Genomic DNA, 20,530 nt, shown 5'->3' on the forward strand with positions numbered 1-20,530 from the left:
TCATTTGTAACCGCATTTTAAAACCCAGATTCCTGGGCTCCCCAAGCACTGTGGTCCTTCCGTCAGAGAAGGGATCTTGCAGCTTATATTTTAACAAACACCCTGGTTGATCCAGGTGCATGTCATCATGAAGCACATTTCAGAAATTGATCCATAAATTTGATCCTGCCCTCGACTCTGAGACCAGCCTTATTTAGAGCAGAGCAAAGACGAAGAACCAACAGTAAATTGCTAATACAGAGATGATGGTCCTTCCCTGGGACATGACCTTGTTTCACTAGTCACTATTTTGTCCTCTTTCCCACTTCATGCCTGAAATCCAGCTGGTGTTGCCCTGGATCTTGGTTGCTGGGTCCATCATATTCCTGGGCTTCATTGGCTGTCGATGAAGAATTGTCAACTACTAAATCCCATATTTAATGTTTTGCCTGTTCACCAAGTCCTTCACCCAGTGGCCAAACTCCACTGTTTGCCTTTGGGGATTCCTCCAAAAAGTCCAACTTCTACTGCTTAGAAGTCTACTTAGTTCCTTCCCTGCCCAGGTAGGTTTGCTGGATAATTCTTCCCAGTACTAAAACCTCACTCTTCCTGACAGATTTTTCTTTTTAATTTTTCTTTTATTTTATTTTTTAATTTTATTTTTAGACTGTGTTGGGTCTTCATTGCTGCACGCGGGCTTTCTCTAGTTGCGGTGAGCATGGGCTACTCTTCGCTGAGGTGCGCGGGCTTTTCATTGCGGTGGCTTCTCTTGTTGTGGAGCATGGGCCCTAGAGTGTGCAGGCTTCAGTAGTTGTGGCAACAGGCTCAGTAGTTGTGGCTCTTGGGCTCCAGAGTGCAGGCTCAGTAGTTGTGGCACATGGGCTTAGTTGCTCCATGGCATGTGGGGTCTTCCTGGACCAGGGATCGAACCCGAGTCCCCTGCACTGGCAGGCAGATTCTTAACCACTGTGCCACCAGGGAAGTCCCCACGAGAGATATTTCTGACTGAGGGTGCTGACTATCCTTATCCAGAATTAGCCAAGATGAATAGGATAGTCACCAAGCTGGCTACCCTTAAAAAGATCATCTCCCTCTGTATCTGTGGTAGAGTAAGAGGGCATGTCTGCTCATTTACCCAAGTTGAACATGAAAGATTTTAGAAAAGGAATTGTTAAGTGAAAAACAACTCTAAATAATATTATTTTTGTTGCATACAGCCTGTTGTCAAGAATAGCCCGAAACAAATGCAGATTAAAATAAAAGTGCTCTAGGACTGCCGTGGTGGTGCAGTGGTTGAGAATCCACATGCCAACGCAGTGGGCACAGCTTTGAGCCCTGGTCCAGGAAGATCCCACATGGCGCGGAGCAACTAAGCTCGTGAGCCACAACTACTGAGCCTGCGCTCTGGAACCTGCGAGCCACAACTACTGAGCCCATGCGCCACAACTACTGAAGCCTGTGCGCCTAGAGCCCGTGCTCCACAACAAGAGAAGCCACTGCAATGAGAAGCCTGTGCACTGCAACGAAGAGTAGTCCCTGCTCGCCGCAACTAGAGAGAAAGCCCACGCACAGCAACGAAGACCCAATGCGGCCAATAACTAAATAAATAAATGTTTAAAAAATAAAAATAAAATAAAAGTGCTCTTAATTGGCGTTTAGAGCTGAAGTGAAGGTTGCTGACAAAACTGGTACTTTCCCAAATTGTTACTCTATCTGCTAAGATCTGAAATATTATCTTTGAATAAAAGAAGAAGTTTCAAATAAGAATAGTACAAACACTAAGGATTTCTTTCTCTGTCTTGGTTCATTCATTTATTCAACAAATATGTTTTTTAATATTTTCTATGTGCTAGGAATAAACAGTTCTGACCTCTGCCCTCACGGGGCTTACTATCTTGTAGTAGAGTTTAGGTCACGAATTTATTTTGGAAAAGGGTCTACCCAGGACTTTTATTCCCTCACCTGACTATGTGAGATGAAAAGAACACTGTGGGTTGCAGAGGTAGTAAGAAATGCCCACAAGGAAGCCAAACCACAATTCTCCTTCCAACGGATACACAAGGCTGGAAGTTTATGGTAAAGGTGCTAGTCAACAGGAGGAAAGGATGAAGACGCCCACAAGTTAAATAGAAATCTTCCCATGGATACTATAAAGCAGACCAACTTGCCTTGGATAGTATAGATCTTTGTTAGAGTTCTGTATGCTGCCTCCTTGTTTCTACTAGATAAGACATGGAAGGTTAATTGAAATACCAGGTGCTATATAAGCTAATATTTTTGTTAGCTTAAGTCAGTGGTTCAGGCACCAGGAGGGCTTACTAAAACACAGATTCCTCAGCCCTATGACCAGAGTTTCTGATTCAGAAGGTCTGCGGATGGGCCTGAGAACTTGCAAGCCTAACAAATTCCTAGGTAACACAGATGCTGCTGGTCTGAGGACCACATTTTTAGAACATGGGCTTAAGCAAACACTTAGAGGAGCCTTGAAAATGTTGCTCCACAAACGAGGATAGACAGCATCATCGGGTTTAAAAATTTTTTAATACCTGTTGTTTATCTCATTACAAAATAATATATATGTATGGCAAAAATCAGTTTTAATAAAAAAGCAATAAATTCATAAAACAACGAAAGTAAATTCAAAACCATCCACCAAAAGATAGCCATGAGTAACCTTGCTGTGTATTCTTATAAAATCTCTATGTGTATGTGTTATGTTTATGTCTACAAATATATACGATCTCTCTCATATGTATATAAGATATATATACAACATTGAATTCATCTTATATGTACTGTTTTGTAACTTACCTTTTCACTTAACAGTATATTATAAACATCCTTCTACATCCATACAGTTCTAAAACATAATTAGGCATATCCTTTGAATAGAGGTACCGAAATATATATAAATGTATTTAAATGTTCCCCCTTGCTGGACACTTAGGTTTAACCCTTTTCTGTTCAAACACGTTCAGCATAAATATGCTAAGTCGTTTTGTACATCCTTAATTATTTTCTAAGGACAGATTTCCAGAAGAAAAATTGCCAAAACTCATGTATGTTAAGTCTTTTAGTACATATCGTCAGACTGCCCTTCAGAGAAATATTGGATCGATTTATACAACCATCAGCTGTATAGAGGTATTTTCTCACATGTCCACATGACACTGAGCATGTGTTTTCCTTTGCTAGTTCAATAGGAAGAAAATGATACCTTGTTTATATTTTGAAGTTTTTTCCAGTTACCAGTGGAAACTTTATGTGATTTATAGTGACATCACATTCAGCAATCTCATACTTCTTTCATTTGTAGCTGTGCAAATCTGGGGCTTAGAATCAGACTATAAACTCTATACAAAGCAATTTTTTTGTGTGTGACTTTACATGTTTGATATTTCATAGAGTCCAGCATGTCATTTTTCTTTGTTACAAACAAACAAACAAAATTTCAAAATAGACAACCTTTGTTAGGTTACATAAAACTTTGGGAAAATTTCTTTGTGACAAAATTCTGTATCTTTGGTTTGTCTAATATGATATGCAATCTCAGTATGTGAATTTATTATACTATGATATAAATGGTCTAATTTTACTTATGAAATAATCCATGTGAAAACGTATCCACTGTGATTAAAAGAGACAATGGATAGAACAAAGTATCTTGTTATCTATTTATTAATATTTATTGAGTGGCCATATGATATGAATACTGAAATGGACTTTCTTGGTGATACACTAAACTGAACTTTCTCGGTGATACACAGGGACTATTAGGTGAAAAATATGGGAACATCCGAATCCCTGGAGAAGTTGAAGCGTCAGAGTTTGAAATGATTTTGGATGCTGCCATAGAGGCGAAGCTGGAGACCAAGTTACTGGAAGAGTGGTACTGTCGGGACGAGAACTCGGTGCCAGCAGCTTATTACCTCAAACCCAAATCGGAAATGCTGAAAAGCAATAAAAATGCAGTAAGTTATCTTTCTCTCCAACGTATGTTTTTCTCCATGACTTAAACAGTTTACGTCACCCAGGGGTAGTTTTCGCCACAGAAAAGGCACAGTAGACAGAAAATTATTCTACCCTGGACCCTAAATTTCCTTTTAACAACTAAATCCAAAGCTAAGAAATCTTCTAATTTTTAATCCACCTTTCTTTTTTGGCATCTCAGACTTTCCTGCTTGGGTCTTTTCCTTCTTCCTGAAGTATATCTCTTAGAAGTTCCATTAATGGAGGTCTATTAGTGATAAATTCTGTTTATCTGAAAATATTTGTATTTTTCTCATTTCACTATAACGTGTCTATATATATTCTGATTGGTGTATGTTGTGCTTCCTACATTTGCGAATTCATGCATTCTATCAGTTTTGGAAATTTCTCAGCCATCATCTCATCAAATAATGTCCCTCCTCTATTCCTTCTGTTCTTTCCTTTGTGCTCTTTAATTAGATGTACAATAGATTGTTTCAGTCTATTCTCCACGTCTCTTTTTAAAATTTGTTTAATTTTTACTTTTTATTTTTTTTAATTTTGTTGAAGTATAGCTGATTTACAATGTGTTAATTTCTGCTGGACAGCAAAGTGATTCAGTTATACATATACATACATTCTTTTTCATTTTCTTTTCCATTATGGTTCATCACAAGATATTGAATATAGTTCCCTGTGCTTTACAGTAGGACCTTGTTGTTTATCCATTCTATATATAATAATTTGTACCTGTATCCTCCATGTCTCTTAATTATCTTTTACATTGTCAATTTCCTTATCTTTCTGTGCTGCTGTCCAGAAAATTATTTTAGATCTTTCTTCCAGTTCATCAATTTTCTTCTTCAGCTGTGTCCACTCTGTTCATGCTTGAGTTTTCAAGTTCAAGAGTTATATTTTTAATTTGTGAAAGATTTTGGGGGGGGGTCTTTTAAAAATCTGCCTAGCTGTTTTTTATAGTCTCTAGTTTTTTAATTCAGTAAGTTCCTTTAACATTTCGTACATTGTTAATTTATATTCTTGTGTGAATCTTGCAGTGAGGTTGAGTCTGCATGAATATGATGGAAACATTAGCATTGTCTCTTCTCCAACTTGGTTCCCAAATGTATCAATCGTGTGTCCCCCGAAACTGAATGAAGGAGGTAGAGAAAATGGGTGGGACTATTCATTGCACAGACATTTTAGAGATGAAAAGAAGGCATAGCTATCATCCCTCTTCCAAAGAGAACATCCTTGATATATTCAGCACCCAGGCAGCTCTGAGAGGAGAAGAGCCCTGGGTTAGCAACATCTCTTCATTTAAGAACCCTGTGTCCATACTCCAATATAAAATAAAAAGTTAAAAAAAAAAAGAACCCTGTGTCTTTGTCATTCTGACATTTAACATACAGCATGTTCTCCATGCAAAATGAAATCATGTCAGATTCCTCAATTTTTCTTCTTCTTCCTCACATGCATTTTTCAAAGTAATTATCTGCAAGACTATGGGGATGAATATTGGGGTAAACCCCAAATCATTCCCTTAGGTAAATATGCCAGAAGTAAAGGTAGTAGCTGGTAAAGTAGATATCAGAAAACATGATACCTCAAGAAATCAGTTTTACAAAGTTGTAAAACTTACACATATATTACTATTTAATTGGCTTTAGTTGTTCCTTCTTCATTTGATTCCATGATCGTCTAGGGAAACTTCAATTATTCTCTAAACCCCACATGATATATCTGCATAAATTGTTGTTAAGTAAATGAATGCTTCAATAAGATTATCAGCAAGACTCTATAAATGTTACTTTCTTGGTAGGTACTCCTATTTTATTTCCTAAAGGATCATAAAAATAAACGAGAAAGAAACAACTAAAGACAATTAAATAGTAACACGACTACCTTCCCTTTAACTGTCTCTCCTCTTTAGAGGGTAGTGAAGATATGATTTTGTTATGACATTTGTATCAAAACTCAAGCAGGAAATACATGGTATATTAAGAAATCCCGACAAACAAATCCTGTTTGGATTCACACCATTGTGTCACCTGGGCAAGTTCACATCACTTTCAGGGTACTGGGGAGAGGAAATGAGATACTGTCTGTTAGACACCTATCATGATAAGGCATATAGTAGACTTTCAAATAACAATAGTTCTCTTGCTCTTAAATACTGGGTTTTCTATGATGATTTTAAGACCAGTATCTCACTTTTACACTTCCATAGATGCAGCCCTCTGCCAATGCTGAGAATGAGAAGACCTGGCAAGAGATATCAGATGAGATCAAGAGGGTATTTAAGGTTGCTGTAAAACTGTTACATGAAAAGAGGAAAATGAAACACAGCCAGGCCAAGAGGTACCTGTTCTCAGGTAATTTTTATGCATCTTCAGTAAACTGAGGAATAGATAAATAATAGATATATTCGCTGCTTCCCTTTTATGGTTCTGAAAATTTAGTTGCATTTACTGCCCGATGAAGTTTAATTTTTCTACATGTTTCCATCTCCTGGGGAGGCAAGTATTCTTTTTATTCAAAGATAAGCCTTTACTTAACTTGAGGCATTCTCCAAAAATGTGACTTTAAAAGATCACAGAGGAGGCTGGATATAATAGACCAGACTCTGCCAGTGTTCCTCAGTTGAGCTGCTCATTCATTCACTTACTTGGGTCACTCAGCAAACACTTAGTGAGTGCATACTATATGCCAGGCACTGGGGCTACAACAGTGACAAAGAAGGCAAGGTCTCTGCTCTCCTGGAACTTATTTTTTTAGTGGGGGCAGCGGGGATAAGTGATGGGCAATTAATCAGATAAATGAACAATATCATTTCAGAAAGGATAAGTGCTACGAATAAAACAAAACACAGTAACAGGATAATAGGGACTGATGAAGGCTGCGGGGGTCCAGATTTAGATGGGGCAGGCAGTAAGGAAATGACTTTCGAGCCAAATGACAGAATGAATCAGAGCCAGCAATGCCATATCTAAAATAGAGAATTCCAGTCAGAGGGATGACCAGGTTCAAGGTCCCTGAGACAGGAATGTGCTTAGCAAATTCTAGGAGCAGGAAGAAGGTAAAGGTAGCCAGGCTTGGAGAAGGAGAGATGAGGTCAGAAGGTGGGCACAGGCCATAATAAGGACCTTGTGTTTTATTCTGCTGTCAACAGAAATAATCAATAAACAATCTATAATAGGAATAGAAAAGAATTTTATCTGAGCCTGAGGACTATACCCCAAGAGACACAGATTTAAGAAGTACTTAAACTGTGTTCCACCTGACTGCAAAATGGGGGAGGCTTATATAGGCAAAAATCACAAAGTTACAGTTAGTCACATGAGTCATTTATCAAGAATCATAATTGGAGCTGGCAAGAAGTCAGGATGCTTGTCAAATAAGGAGTGGTCGGGGTCTGAAGTGGTTGCACAGGTACAAGGGGAGACCTTGAGACCTAGGCAGATGCTAGCAGATATTGTTTTAAGAACGACAATATCCTTGTATCCTTGAGTCTGATACAGCTCAGAGAATTCAAGTTCTCAGTGATACAGGAACATGTCTGAGAGCACATCCACAATGGCCAGCCGGCTCCATTTTGAATGCCTGAACCACAGTTATTCCGTCTTGATTTTTAAATGGTTAAATCAGATTTTAGTGGTTAAATCAGATGTACAATGCATGTTTGACAGGCCAGAAGACAGGCTGTTGTAGTTAGCATAAACGTCAAGCCAAACCATGTGTAAGCCAGAATGACTTCCCATACCTGTGACAATTTCTTCCATCACTGGGTAAGATGGGAAGCCATCGGAGGCTGGGAAGTAAGGGAGTGGCAGGATCTAATTTAACCTTAAAATAAACGTCTCCCCAGCTACCGAGCAGAGACTCACTTGTGGGCCTTTCTCAGCCATGGAAAAGAGGCTTTATTTTGAGGAATTGCCCAGGAAACCACATATCTGAAGAAATATGTCAGTCATAGTTTCCGGGGGACAAACACACCTGGGTAAAAGTAATCAGTTAAGTAGCATTTATTTTGAGAGTTGATAGTAAAGAATTATTGAAGAAAAAGCAACAGTAGTTGCATTTTCAGACTGGTTTTGTGAATGATGTAGCAAAACGTTTGTGAAAACCGAAGAAGCACTTGATATCATTCTCCTTGGATATACATGTATTTCAGGCTCAGAGAAATTATATATAATTTTGACAAATTCATTCTCCTGAAGCTGTCAAAAAATTAGGTCTTATTTTAGTTCTCCCTAAAAGTACTAAAATTGGCAGGAATAAGTACTATCTTTAGAATATACAGGTTAACATATATCCCGATTCCTTTGGGATCTTTTTGACCCATTTAGAAGCCCTGGTTCTTCACCTTTATCAAGGGCAGAACTACCCAGTTTTTAAAAATATGCTGTATTAGGAAAAAAATACCAAGAGCAAAAACTTTCCTATTCTTGATGTAAGAGACACCAGTTAGGGGAGGGTATCCTCTCGCTTAGAGTCAGACAGCTCAAGTGTTCAAATATTCATCAGCAAACACGTTCTCTTAATTTTCTCCACACTAAAGAACATGGTCCACATGGATAGCCATATGAAGATTAATAATCTCATACTATGTAATATGAACTACTACACGAGGACTATTTTCTACTTGGGGTTACATCTTAAAGATATGCATGATCATGAAATTTTTATTCACTTTACATTCCAAACTCACTTTAAGACAATGTCTGCACAATGAAAATTGCTGAAGAAGGGCCAACTCTTTGAAATGAATAGAGTATATTTGTTTTGTGCCTGTCTCTCCAGCCTATCAATAACCAATGTTGTGGTTGGACCAACCCTTGTGCTTCTTACTATGATTGCAAGATACCCTTCGGCAATCACCATCAGGAAACTTTGAAAAAATAAAGCCTTATTACTTACAGGAGCTGGCAATTATACAGCACACCTGGGGCCACACAGCAAGGTCACAAGGAGAGAGAGAGAGAGAGAGAGAGAGAGAGAGAGAGAGCGCACACATCGGGTTTTGCTTTTACTGGGTTCACTCTTTATTGGTGAATTTAAAACATAAGAGCGGGAATTTAAAGCACAGGAAGAGAAAAAAACAAGTGGCCCAAAATTTCAGTGATTACTGAAATAAATCAAGATCTCTAAAACAAAGGAACCTCAGTGAATGGAGGTGGCCTGGCTCTGTATGTGTGGTTGGTAATGAGTTTATTCAAGATAGCCATCATTGAAGTGGATGCATCAGCAATCAAAGCTCAAGTCAGACACTTATATTACAAACAAACAAACAAACAAAACCCCCCCAAAACGTCAGGGTTTATGCTACAATATCACTTTAATATTTTTAAGCATACCAGATAGAACCTGGAAATGTGTACTATTTATATTTGAATGTATTTTTTCACAACACTTCCAGTTTTACCTTTTTAAATAAAAGGAAAGGAAGAGAAGTAAATTAGATTCCAAAACAGTGCCCTATTGTGAATGCCGCAACTGAGTGGTCTTGGGAATAGTAGAGAGCTGAATGTCTCATGAATGATAGTTGCCAGGGCTGGGAATCTCCCCCTAGTGTTACCTTCATCAGGTTCTGTGATGGTTAAACTTTAGGATATTAAGGAAAATGCAAAGACAGAAAACAAATACATTATTCTAGTAAGGGGGAAGCTTATAATATTCATTGACAAATAAATATCAGGAATTATTAATAAAAGTCCCCCAAAATGTTGAGGATGCACTTTGCTTCTAAAAATAACTCTACAGAGTTGATTTTGTCTCACATGACTCATTTATTCAGGTATATTTATCAACCAGACATTCTTGCATACAGCCTCTTTTTATCCCCCTGAGCCAAGCTTGGATGGGTTCTACCAGCTTGATTTGTCTGTATCTCTTTTCATGTTGCATTTATGATCAACACGCCTGATTGGAACTCTGTTTCCATAGAGGTGATAACAAAGTCAGGTTACAGTTGGTCTGTTTTCTGGGAGTCAGGGGTGACAGTGCATATCTCTAATTATCATCCATTACATATAGATACTGCAGGTGGATCACCTCCTTTCTCTTCATGTTACTCGGTACACAGCACTGGCTAACCTAGTGTGCCTCTAGCATTGTACCCAGATGGCTGGAAAAGAGATGGGCCAAAGGCTGCTTTCTGCAGGAGCTCATGATGTCCAGATTTCTTACATCTTCCCCTGTCTACATTATAACAAGTTCTTAATCTTCTATAAAAAGAAGAGTAGACATATGTTATAAAAGCTCCTTTAACTGACCTCCTGAACCAACTTGCCTGACTAAAACCCTTTGTAAAACATACTGATATGAATGGCACAGCTCATTCAACACTGGTGGCTATACACATGTTTTTTTTTACTTAAGTCACAAATTTTTATCAGTTGCTATCATTACTGGAAAAAAACAGTATCACAGAAGTTCTGCTAAAAGGCACCATTTGAAAATAAAATTCCCACCTTACTTAATAGTTACTCTAGAGAATACATCTATGTTCTAGGTTTTGCTCGATGTCGGCGTTGTGGCCAGCACATTGAGATGTTCTCAGTTACGGCCAGACCCACCCCTCCCCCCATGCTTCCACCAGATCCCAGCCCAGTAGTCACCCCCTTAAGAGAGCCTTCCCTGACTTCTCCCAGTGGGTTAGACCTCCAGGTGGGTTTGCTCTCATGGCACCATGTTATTCACCTTCACGGGCCTAAAAATAATCATAATACATTTATTTGTGGGACTCTGTGATTCATGTCTGCCATCCTCCACTGGACTGTAGGCTTCATAAGCGTTTTGGTTTTTTTTTAACATTCTCAGTTTTCTCTTACCATTGTATCCTAAGAAACTAGCAGCGTACCTGGAACATAGTAGATGCTCGATTAAGACCAACTGGATGAAGAAAAGTAGAAAGGCAGGGGAGGAAGGGAGGGCAGCCCGTTTTAAAAGCCTGCTTGCCTTAAAATTCATTTCCATTGGTTTAATTATTTTATTTATTTTTTATTTGACTTCCCTAAAACCATGTGTAAATGATATTTTTATTACTACTGATCCAATTTTAAATGTTCTTATGGGGCCTCAAATGATTTAGAATGCTTATTTACTTTTATGTAAACATATGTATTATAAGCCCTAACATGGTTTCTCTCACAAGAAATAAAGCTACATGCTAAGTCATTTTTCTGTACCTGCTCTGATGGATATAACAGTATTTAACAGTGACATGGATAATGGATAAATAAAATCAGCACATAATTATATTTTGAACCCGTTTTTATATTTTTATTTCCACGTATCTGTCTGGGGTGCAATGCATCTCAAACAAAATGGTGAAACCACGTTGTAAGGAGAGACTGGGAAGGAAGAAATAGACTAGATACATCACTTGGCCTCTTCCTCATTCTCTCCTGGCCCCAGTCGGTGCCTGCTCTCCACCCTTAGAACTCCTGAAGTCTGGGAGGGAAGCCAAGCAGGAACTTAAAAGAGTCAACCATAAGCTTGGTATGCTTTCTTCCTTATGCTTATGTTCAACCTCTCCCTCAGGTTGCAGAGGAAATAAAATCATTTTATTTGGAACCCATTGTTCTGGGCTCCAGGCTGTTTAGGAAAAGACAAATAGGAAATTAAGGAATTGAGAAATTATTCTAGAGACGACTCTGCTACACACTATAAGCAAAATAAACTACCACTAGTGACTTGAGAGTTATGCGCTCGGAGCGTGGGTGCGTTGCATCTTTGTTCTAGACAATAAACTCCTTGTCGTATTTTCTTTCAGCTATAGAGGATGAGTTTGACTTCGCTCTAGGGAAGCAAACTCCAGCATTCCTGAAGAAATGTGTTTGCTATATTAGGAAAATTGCTAACATTGAGCGTTTCGTGAAAATCCCAGAGATGGGAAAATACATGGATATAACTGGAGCAGAACCAAGGATTATTCGGGACCCAGAAGCCCAAGAGAAGCTGATAAAACTCCGGGATGAATTTATTCCTACCATTGTTGCGTCATCTAATCTGAGAGTGTACACATCTGTTACTCATTGTGACATGAAACTAGGCTATTCCCAAGAAATAGAAAACCATTACATAGAAGGACTCGGTAAACAATTTTATGAGGACATGATTGACATAATTCAGGCCACGGTACAACAGAATTTTGACACAGAAACTGATACACTCTACGACGAAATCCTTCAGCATTCATCACTATGTAAAACGTATGCCTCCTTCTACGAGTACAAATGTGAATCTCTAAACATCGTGCATAAATACATTCTTCCAAGCAAAACCGGGCACTTCAACCCTCTTATTATATACGGTGGACCATGCACTGGGAAGACCCTTCTGCTAGCTGAAGTAGCAAAGAAGGTAAAAGCCTATTCTTTTACATGTATATTTGTAAAAACTTTTACTTCGGGGAAAAGATCAACTGATCAAATTCACTTCCATTTTCTGTGTTTACTATCCGAATTATAATCGGTCCTTTAGGAATGGATACTTCAGTGTTTCTCTTTTGCTGGTATAACAGTTATACTGAAAGAATAAGACTCACGGGGTCCAATTCTAGAATAGCTTTGTTTTTGGCTCTTACTGTTCAAACTCATGTTATGGGGCTAGTTCTCACCTAGACAGAAACTAGGGCAGATCTCACAACTCTTCTCATCACTCTCAGCAAAGACAAGCACTCCAATCGCTTCTGGATATTAACTCCATCTCAGTTCAGCAATTACTATGTCCAGTCAAAGATGATAATTAAAACTTCATCTCCCTGCCTGAGCTGTGGTCGACCATACACAAGGCACCTCCAGTGGGAAATAGGGACATGGCCATTTTCTCTTTTCTTTCAGCACACAGCACTTCTTCCCCTCTGTCCCTAACCCCAACTGCACTTCTGACCCCTGCGGGGTTGTGGTTTAGGGGATGTAGGAAAGGTAAGGTAGCCAGAACATTCTTATATGACCAGTACTGTTCTGACCTGGGTTCAGCACTCTGGTCCTGGCGTTTTACACTTCCTCCCATTTCTTCTGAGGCCTTTTCATGGTTTCCCAAAGGTCCTTTCCCTCCCCCATCCCCTACCTTGTCCTCACTGAGCATCTCTCACCTACAGTTCCCTAGGGTGACACAGGGAACTGCATTGGTTTTCTATCTAGCTGGTCACCTCCATAGCTCCTATGCATCCAGCAGCACACATTTCTAGTATCTTTCTCCCAAGAGCCTCTCCACAACCCAGCAAACCCCCTTAGACCTGGGAAAACAGAAATGACAGAAACTCTCATCAGCTCACGCTTGCCAGTGGCCCACATATGATACATGGGAAACACTCAGGTATTGTTTTGCCCTGAGAAACTCCAGCTCCAATACGGCAGCTCTCTATCACTCCTCTGTCAGAGCAGCTAGCCGGCCTCACTCACTCAACCTCCATATTCCTCAGATGTCATCAGATACAGATGGCCATGTCTCCCAAGCCCTAGGGGACATCCTGAAAGTGGTCCATTGCAGCCCCTTTCCCTAGGCTAGAAGTGAGGGGTGGGCATCTCTCAGCCCTTCCCTTTGGGAGTGGGGTGGTGAGAGATACAACCCACAGCATCCTAATCTCCCACTTTTTTCTTGGCCTCTTGAATCTCCTTTTCAGGCTGGAGGTGGGTAGTCCATCAAAGGTAGCAAAACTAATTTTCAAAACTCCCTTTCAAGTCTTGCAAGATGGGCTGGAGCTTCTATCTGAATGCGGTATCTATTGTCTAAACTGGGTGACACTAGTACCAGTTTTAACTTCCTGTTACAGTTCATTCTGAAACTGACATCCATGAATCTTTTCTAAACTTACTCATACTTTAACCTGAACTACCAATTGGGGAACCAAGTTTCATAAACTTACTTCTTAATGTATTAAATAATATGTCCTTTTCTAAGAAGTATCCTCGGTGAATTCCAAGGATTACTGAAAAGTATTTTCCCCCTAAAAATATACTTTGGAGTGTTTTATACTTTGATCATATCCTTTTTTGTCTTTACCTTTCCAGACAGAAAAATATTAAACCTAGCACCCCCTCATATACTTTATCTCCATATACTTTATCTGTTTAACTATACAATTTAAAAAGGGAGAGTGGGAGAGAGAGAACACTAGAATGAAAGTCAGATATGACTTCTACTCCATTTTCATCTCTTGGTAATCATTTAACTCCAAGCAAGCTATTTTTGGCCTTGGTTTCCTCTTCTGTTACATGATACTGTAATCCCATGTGCCCTACAGAGAGACAATATGAGGCCTGATGACTGCCTGTTTATATAGTAAACTGTCTGTTATAAAGCACAAATTCAGCAAAACTTGTTTAACCAGCATTATATAGATTTTTATGGTAATGATAAAAAATAATCATAATGATGACCCTATAGCATCACAATAGAGTAAAATGTCTCTGAATCATACAAGATTATATTCAGTATCATTTTAGTGCTGAGTATTTTTATTGCATTCTAATTAACTGGAAATGTGGTCAGCCACATATATAGCCTTACGTGATCTCAATTAAGGAAAATATTTGACTCAGTATAATATGTAGGTCATTACTTAATCTATTCATTAAACAAATATTCACCAAGCACCAACCAGGTGCCAACAACCATGCCAAGAAATGGAAATTCAGTGATGAGGAACTAAGCATACTAGATATTCAGGTTTACAGTTTGTGAAATGCTTTGTAACTTTTAGAATACAAGCTAAATTCTGCCTTGTGATTGACCAATACTGTGATCACCATTTTATTACCCTTAGTAGAGGGATCCTGAGGGTCTCACCTACAGACTTTAGTGCATGAGCTTTCTGAGAGCTCTCTGACCATCTCAGGTTTTTCCACTTCCTGGTTCTAAGGTACTTTCTGCCTGGTCAGGGTTACCAGAAGGCTGATCTCTGCAGAGGGGAAGTGTTGCTGCATGTGACCATGTGAATATATGTCTCCATTCTAAACACCACCTTTATGTTTTAGGCTTATGGCTGGCTACATGAAGACACAGGACCAGAATCTGACCCAGTCATAGTCGTGAGGTTTCTAGGAACCACAGACATGAGTACTGATCTTAGGACTCTCCTTCTAAGTGTTTGTGAACAGTTGGCCGTGAACTACCGGTGCCTGGTTCAGAGCTACCCTAAGAAGATCCATGACCTCCGTGACTTATTTATAAACCTCTTGAATGAGTCTTCATTGCAGAGACCCCTCGTGGTCATATTCGATGCCCTGGAGCAGCTCTCAGAGAGTCACGAGGCCAGGAAGCTCTGGTGGCTCCCGGTTCACCTTCCCCGATTCGTCCGGATTGTCCTCTCCACGCTGCCCAACAAACATGGGATCCTACAGAAACTAAGGTGCCTTATCCACGAAGAAGACAACTACATCGAGCTGATTCCCCGGGACAGGAAGATGTGCAGCCAGGTGCTCAAACACCAGCTGCTGCGGGTCAAAAGGAAGGTCACATCAGGCCAGCAGATTTATGTGAACAATGCCTTCTCCAAGTGCACATTGCCCATGTTTGTGAACCTGACCTTTAGGGAGGTGAGAAATTGGCGATCTCACAGAGACGTCGATGAATCCTCCCTCTGTGTCACCGTGCACGAAAGCATAGAGCAGCTCTTCTGCTCCCTGGAGAGGAAGTGTGGGCAGAAACTCGTCTCCCGGGCTCTAGGTTACATCACCATGGCCAAAATGGGTTTGAGTGAAATGGAGCTGGAAGATGTGCTGGCCCTTGACAATAGTGTGATGAATGAGCTCAATGAGAGCGCCAGGCCCAGCAATCCACTGAGGGTACCTTATCTGTACATCGCGAGGCTCAAGGAGGGGCTCAGTGGATACTTAATCGAGAGACACGTGAAGAACATCACCCTCTTGGTCTGGGCCAACAGACACCTGCAGCTCATAGCCCAGAAGCTATATCTGCAGGATAACAGTGACCTGCATGAAATGCATACCATCCTGGCAGACTATTTCCTGGGGGTCTGGTCAGGGGGCAGAAGGAAAGCTTTCTGCCTTGAAGACCCCTACCTGAATGGCTGCCTTGACTTGGAGAGCAGAAGCCTGCTTGAGGAGGAAAAGCACTTCACGGAGCAGGCTTCCTTCGACAGGCAGGCCCCGGACCAGCCCTGGGTCTTTCAGTGCAACCCACTGGAGCCTGACATCTTTTTCGTCAACCATCGGAAAATGTGTGAGCTCCTGCACCACCTGACAAGGTGCGGGAAAACCGATGACCTGCTCTACGGCATCATAATGAACTTCAGCTGGCTTTACACCATGATCAAAATTGGCCAGTTTGACAAAGTGCTCTTGGACATCGAGCTGGCTTACAACTGCTCGCAGGAGAAGGAGCTGAAGTTCCTGGCGAGCACCCTCCGCAGCATCAAAACCAAGGTCGTCGCGTTCCCCGGCTCCCTTTCTGCAGAGCTTCAGCAAAGACTGCTGCCCGTCGTGAGTTCCCTGCCCAAACTTAGACACCTTCTTCTAGAATGTGACAAAGATGGGCCCAAATACTGCTCCATCGTGCCATTACACTCATCCATGGATGTGACCTATAGCCCGGAGCGTCTTCCCTTGTCATCTAGTCACCTGCACGTCACCGAGATTCTGCCCACCTGTAACCCCAGTACGGTGCTCACAGCTTTAGAAAACGGTTCCATCAGCACATGGGATGTGGAAACGCGTCAACTACTCAGGCAAATCACGACAGCCCAGTCTGTCATCCTGGGCATGAAACTCACCAGTGACGAAAAGTATCTTGTGGTGGCAACGACAAATAACACCTTGTTGGTTTACGACAATGTAAATTCTTGCCTCCTGTCTGAAGTGGAAATCAAAGGGACCAAGCATGGAAGCGGCTCCACCTACATCAATGGATTTACACTGTCCGTCAAACACGCTCTGGCCTGGCTCGAAGCCAGCAAAGACGTCACTGTCATCGATCTGCTCTACGGATGGCCCCTTTACCAGTTCCACTGCTGGTACGAAGTGACCTGTGTCCAGTGCTCTCTGGACGGCGTGTATGCCTTCTGTGGACAGTACCTGAACACCACTACCATCTTCCATTTAGGGAGTGGAGAAAAGTTATGTACGGTGACATCTGAATTTTCAGGTGGGTTTGTGAAGTTCCTTCTTATCTTGGACACAGCTCAGGAAATGGTAATGGTAGATAGTGAGGGAAGCCTTTCTGTTTGGAACATTGAGGACATCTCCAACCCCCAGCTGACCGACGACTTTGACTGCCGAAGAGAAGATAGTGAAGTGGTCAGCATTGAACTTTCAGAGGACCAAAGTGCAGTTCTGATCTGTAAAGCCCTCAGTATTGAGCTCTTAGATACCGGTATGTGGAAGGTGGCTGAAAAGTTCAGAGCAAAGCACAACGAACGCTTTATATCGGCTGTGCTGTCCAAGAATGGAGACTGCATCATTGCGACCATGGAAAACACCTCAGCCGTGTTTTTCTGGAGGCGGGACACGGGACAGTGTATGGCGAGCTTACAGGAAATCTCAGGTACCATAGTCAAGTTGGTGAAATCCAGTCATCACAACACGCTGCTATCTTTATCCACCAGTGGTGTTCTTTCTATCTGGGACATAGATATAATCACAGCTATGTCCAACATAGATAAGACTGGAAAACCCATTCAAAGTCTGGTGTTACCCGCTAGGGGGGAAATCATTTACTCCCTCGATGGCTCCGATTGTGTTCACAAGTGGAACTTCAGCAGTGGGTTCCTTGAAGCAGTATTTAAGCATGAAGGAATAGTTGAACACTGTGTGTTGACATCCTCTGGAGACGTCATGGTGACATCAGATGACAAGAGCAGCCAATACGTCTGGCATACCAGCAGCGGTGAAAACCTCTTCCGAATTAATGGGCAGAGAATATCTCAGCTGCTGATTACGCACAATGACCAGTTCGTGGTCTCTCTCTGTGAGGAAAATGCCTCCAGGGTTTGGAGACTGGCCACGGGCCACAGGGTATGCAACATCCTGACTACTCTGCAGAATGCCTTCATAACCTCTGCAAATACCTTCGTGGTGGGCATGACCAAAAGCAAGGTGCTGGCAGTCAGTCTTTGGACAGGAAGCATCACCAAGAAGGTCTGCTGTGAAGACGGCACCACCATTGTGAATTTTAAATTGATCCCCGATTGTCCGGACATCATTGTGTTTATCACGTCAGCTGAGACGGTGAATATCTGGAGTCTGACAGATGAAGTGATCTGTCGCTGTGTGCAACTTCCAAACAACTTCCTGAAAAATCTAGAGGATTTTGAAATTTCCCCCAATGGAAAGCTAGGCATTATTTCCAGGGGAGATGAAAATATCAACGTGCTGGATTTACACAGTGGTAAGTTACGGGTGGTTCATGCCTCTGGGGTCATCTGGAGGCACAGGCTGTCTCGAGACGGTCGCTACCTGGTATATATTTGTTTCCGAAACGGGGAGGAAGAGGATGAAAACGGTGCGATATCCAGTTTGATTGTCATGAGACTGGCCGATGGCAAAAATATCGGTGCTTGCTCCCTTTACAAAACTCCAACTTTTCTTGCCCTCTCCCAGCGTCACCTGAACATCATTGTGGGTTTTGATGACGGCAGTATAGGGATATACACAGTGGTGGACCGCGTAGATGCTGCACTGAAAATTAAAATAGCCACTTCAAATAGCAGACAAATTTTCAATAATGCGACACAGACATCCAGGCCAAAGTGTAATAGTTACTGTTTTAAAATGTCTGTGGATTGCTTATGGAGAGAGTCCACTGAGGTCTTTGCAAGAGACAGTCCCATCACAGTGAGTGACTCCATGGAACCCAACGAGGCGACGCCCTCCAAGAAACACAACTCTTGCTATGACCGGGTGTGCTCTGCCCTGGAATCCAGGGGCCACAGCTATGCCCCTGACAACTGACAAAATGTTTTTCCTGCTCAGCAGAAATGCACAATATGTAAAAGAAAAAAAAGCATCTTCTGTATCCCAGATGATAAACACTCATTCTTAAAGGACAGGAAAGATGCTGGAGTCCCAATGCTAATTATTGCCATGCTCATGAAATGTACAGAAATGTGAAATTGGTTGTGAGGTTGGTCTTCTTGGCAAAGTGTATCCAGGAACGATGTCTTAACAGAGAATTTCTACAAATCGTATTTACATGGCTATATCAACTGGAAGTTAGAGGGTAGTTTTTAAATTAACTGGATGGGAAGAAGCAGCTTAACTCATCCCATTGTCCAGATGAGAAAGGCTAGAGCTACATAGAGACCATTTGGACTGAAGTTAGTTCTACAGCAACTGGTTGAAATTGTAAACACAAATTGCTGTTGGACTTCAAGTGATTGTGTGGATAACTAAACACAGCCTTAATCTCTCCTTACATTTTATGATCCTGACAACTGTGTCAATCCAGTCTGCAGATGGAAGGTCTAAAGGTGCAAAATAATGTAACAAAAATGCCCAGATGCACTCCCAGTTTCCCAGGAGAAAGGATGTGAAGTGTGAGGCCACAGACTGACTGGGGCAAGAGCTACCTACTGCTATCATAGGGCTACAGAACACACAGAGTCGGTCTTCATTAAAATACAGTTGTGACAACTGCATGCAAGGGTTTCTGTATAATGGAACACATGATTTTTAAACTATTTTCTGGGCTGCAAAAGAACACATTTAATAAGAAACCACAATCTTTTCATGTCATTTTGAAAAGTCTATTTGTGCTGGGTGTAAAAAGAGTTACAGAAAGGGCATTACAAATTTGGCCAAAACACCTGTTCATTTCTATCATTGTACTAACAAAAGGCTGTGCTATGGAAGTCAGTTGTACCGAAGCATAAATTATTTCCTAAATCCCTGCAGTAAATCTTAATAGAAGGAAAGCTTTCTCGACATGCCATCTATGGAATACTGATGACATCTGCCTTACTCTCATTCCTCCTCTTTCCTGTGTAAAACGCAGATAGCTGACCAAATACTCTGGGACAAACTGAATATGCCTGTCTTTGTGCTAAAATATTCTGTAAATCTTAAGGGTGTCCAAAGGCTCTTTACTGTCCCTGTTTATAATCACTTTCTTACTTCTACACACTGTATGTATCCTTCTTTATCTGTCACCCTTTCTGCCTGAGGACTCTCTAGAGCCTTTTATAGTCTTATCTGTTTCAAAGCAGAAGCTGTGAAATTGGTATTTGATGTTTTTAAAAACTACTCCTCCTATTTAAAAGAAAATATTACATCTCAAAAGGGGAAAGTGATTTTCTTCCTTCCCTATCCTCCTCATGGCATGTCCTTGGATGCCTTTCCAAAGGGCGTCAGTAGTGGTGGTTTGGTTTGGTTTGGTTTGGTTTGAAAGGGACAGTGGTGACTTGAGAAGGCAGAATAATGAACAAGGAACTGACTTGCTTTCAGTCCAGCTCTGCCATGAACTCATCCAGTATTCGCAGACAGATCTTTTAACCGCCCAAAAGTATTGTTTTTGTAAACTGCAGAATAAGGGTAGTGATAGCTCCTGCTATTACTCTCATAGGGATGTGGGGGAGAAATATGAGAAAAAAGAGAGTGACATCTTAATTGTTAATGCTAAT

General features: G+C 41.0%; 1 protein-coding gene across 1 annotated transcript in view; it reads left to right on the forward strand.

Moving 5' to 3' along the window:
- NWD2 (NACHT and WD repeat domain containing 2) overlaps positions 1–18,863 on the forward strand; it is a gene marked incomplete at both ends in the record, with an annotated part of 200,293 nt that extends 181,430 nt beyond the window's left edge. The window contains 4 exons of the mRNA XM_079705479.1: positions 3,747–3,950; positions 6,176–6,320; positions 11,723–12,312; positions 14,931–18,863. Of these exons, the coding sequence (XP_079561605.1) occupies positions 3,747–3,950; positions 6,176–6,320; positions 11,723–12,312; positions 14,931–18,863 (4,872 nt within the window). The remainder of the gene's footprint in view (positions 1–3,746; positions 3,951–6,175; positions 6,321–11,722; positions 12,313–14,930) is intronic.
- Between the last annotated feature and the right edge of the window lie 1,667 nt (positions 18,864–20,530).

This window comes from Hyperoodon ampullatus (genome assembly GCF_949752795.1).
Source record: "Hyperoodon ampullatus genome assembly, chromosome: 1".
Taxonomy (NCBI): domain Eukaryota; kingdom Metazoa; phylum Chordata; class Mammalia; order Artiodactyla; family Ziphiidae; genus Hyperoodon; species Hyperoodon ampullatus.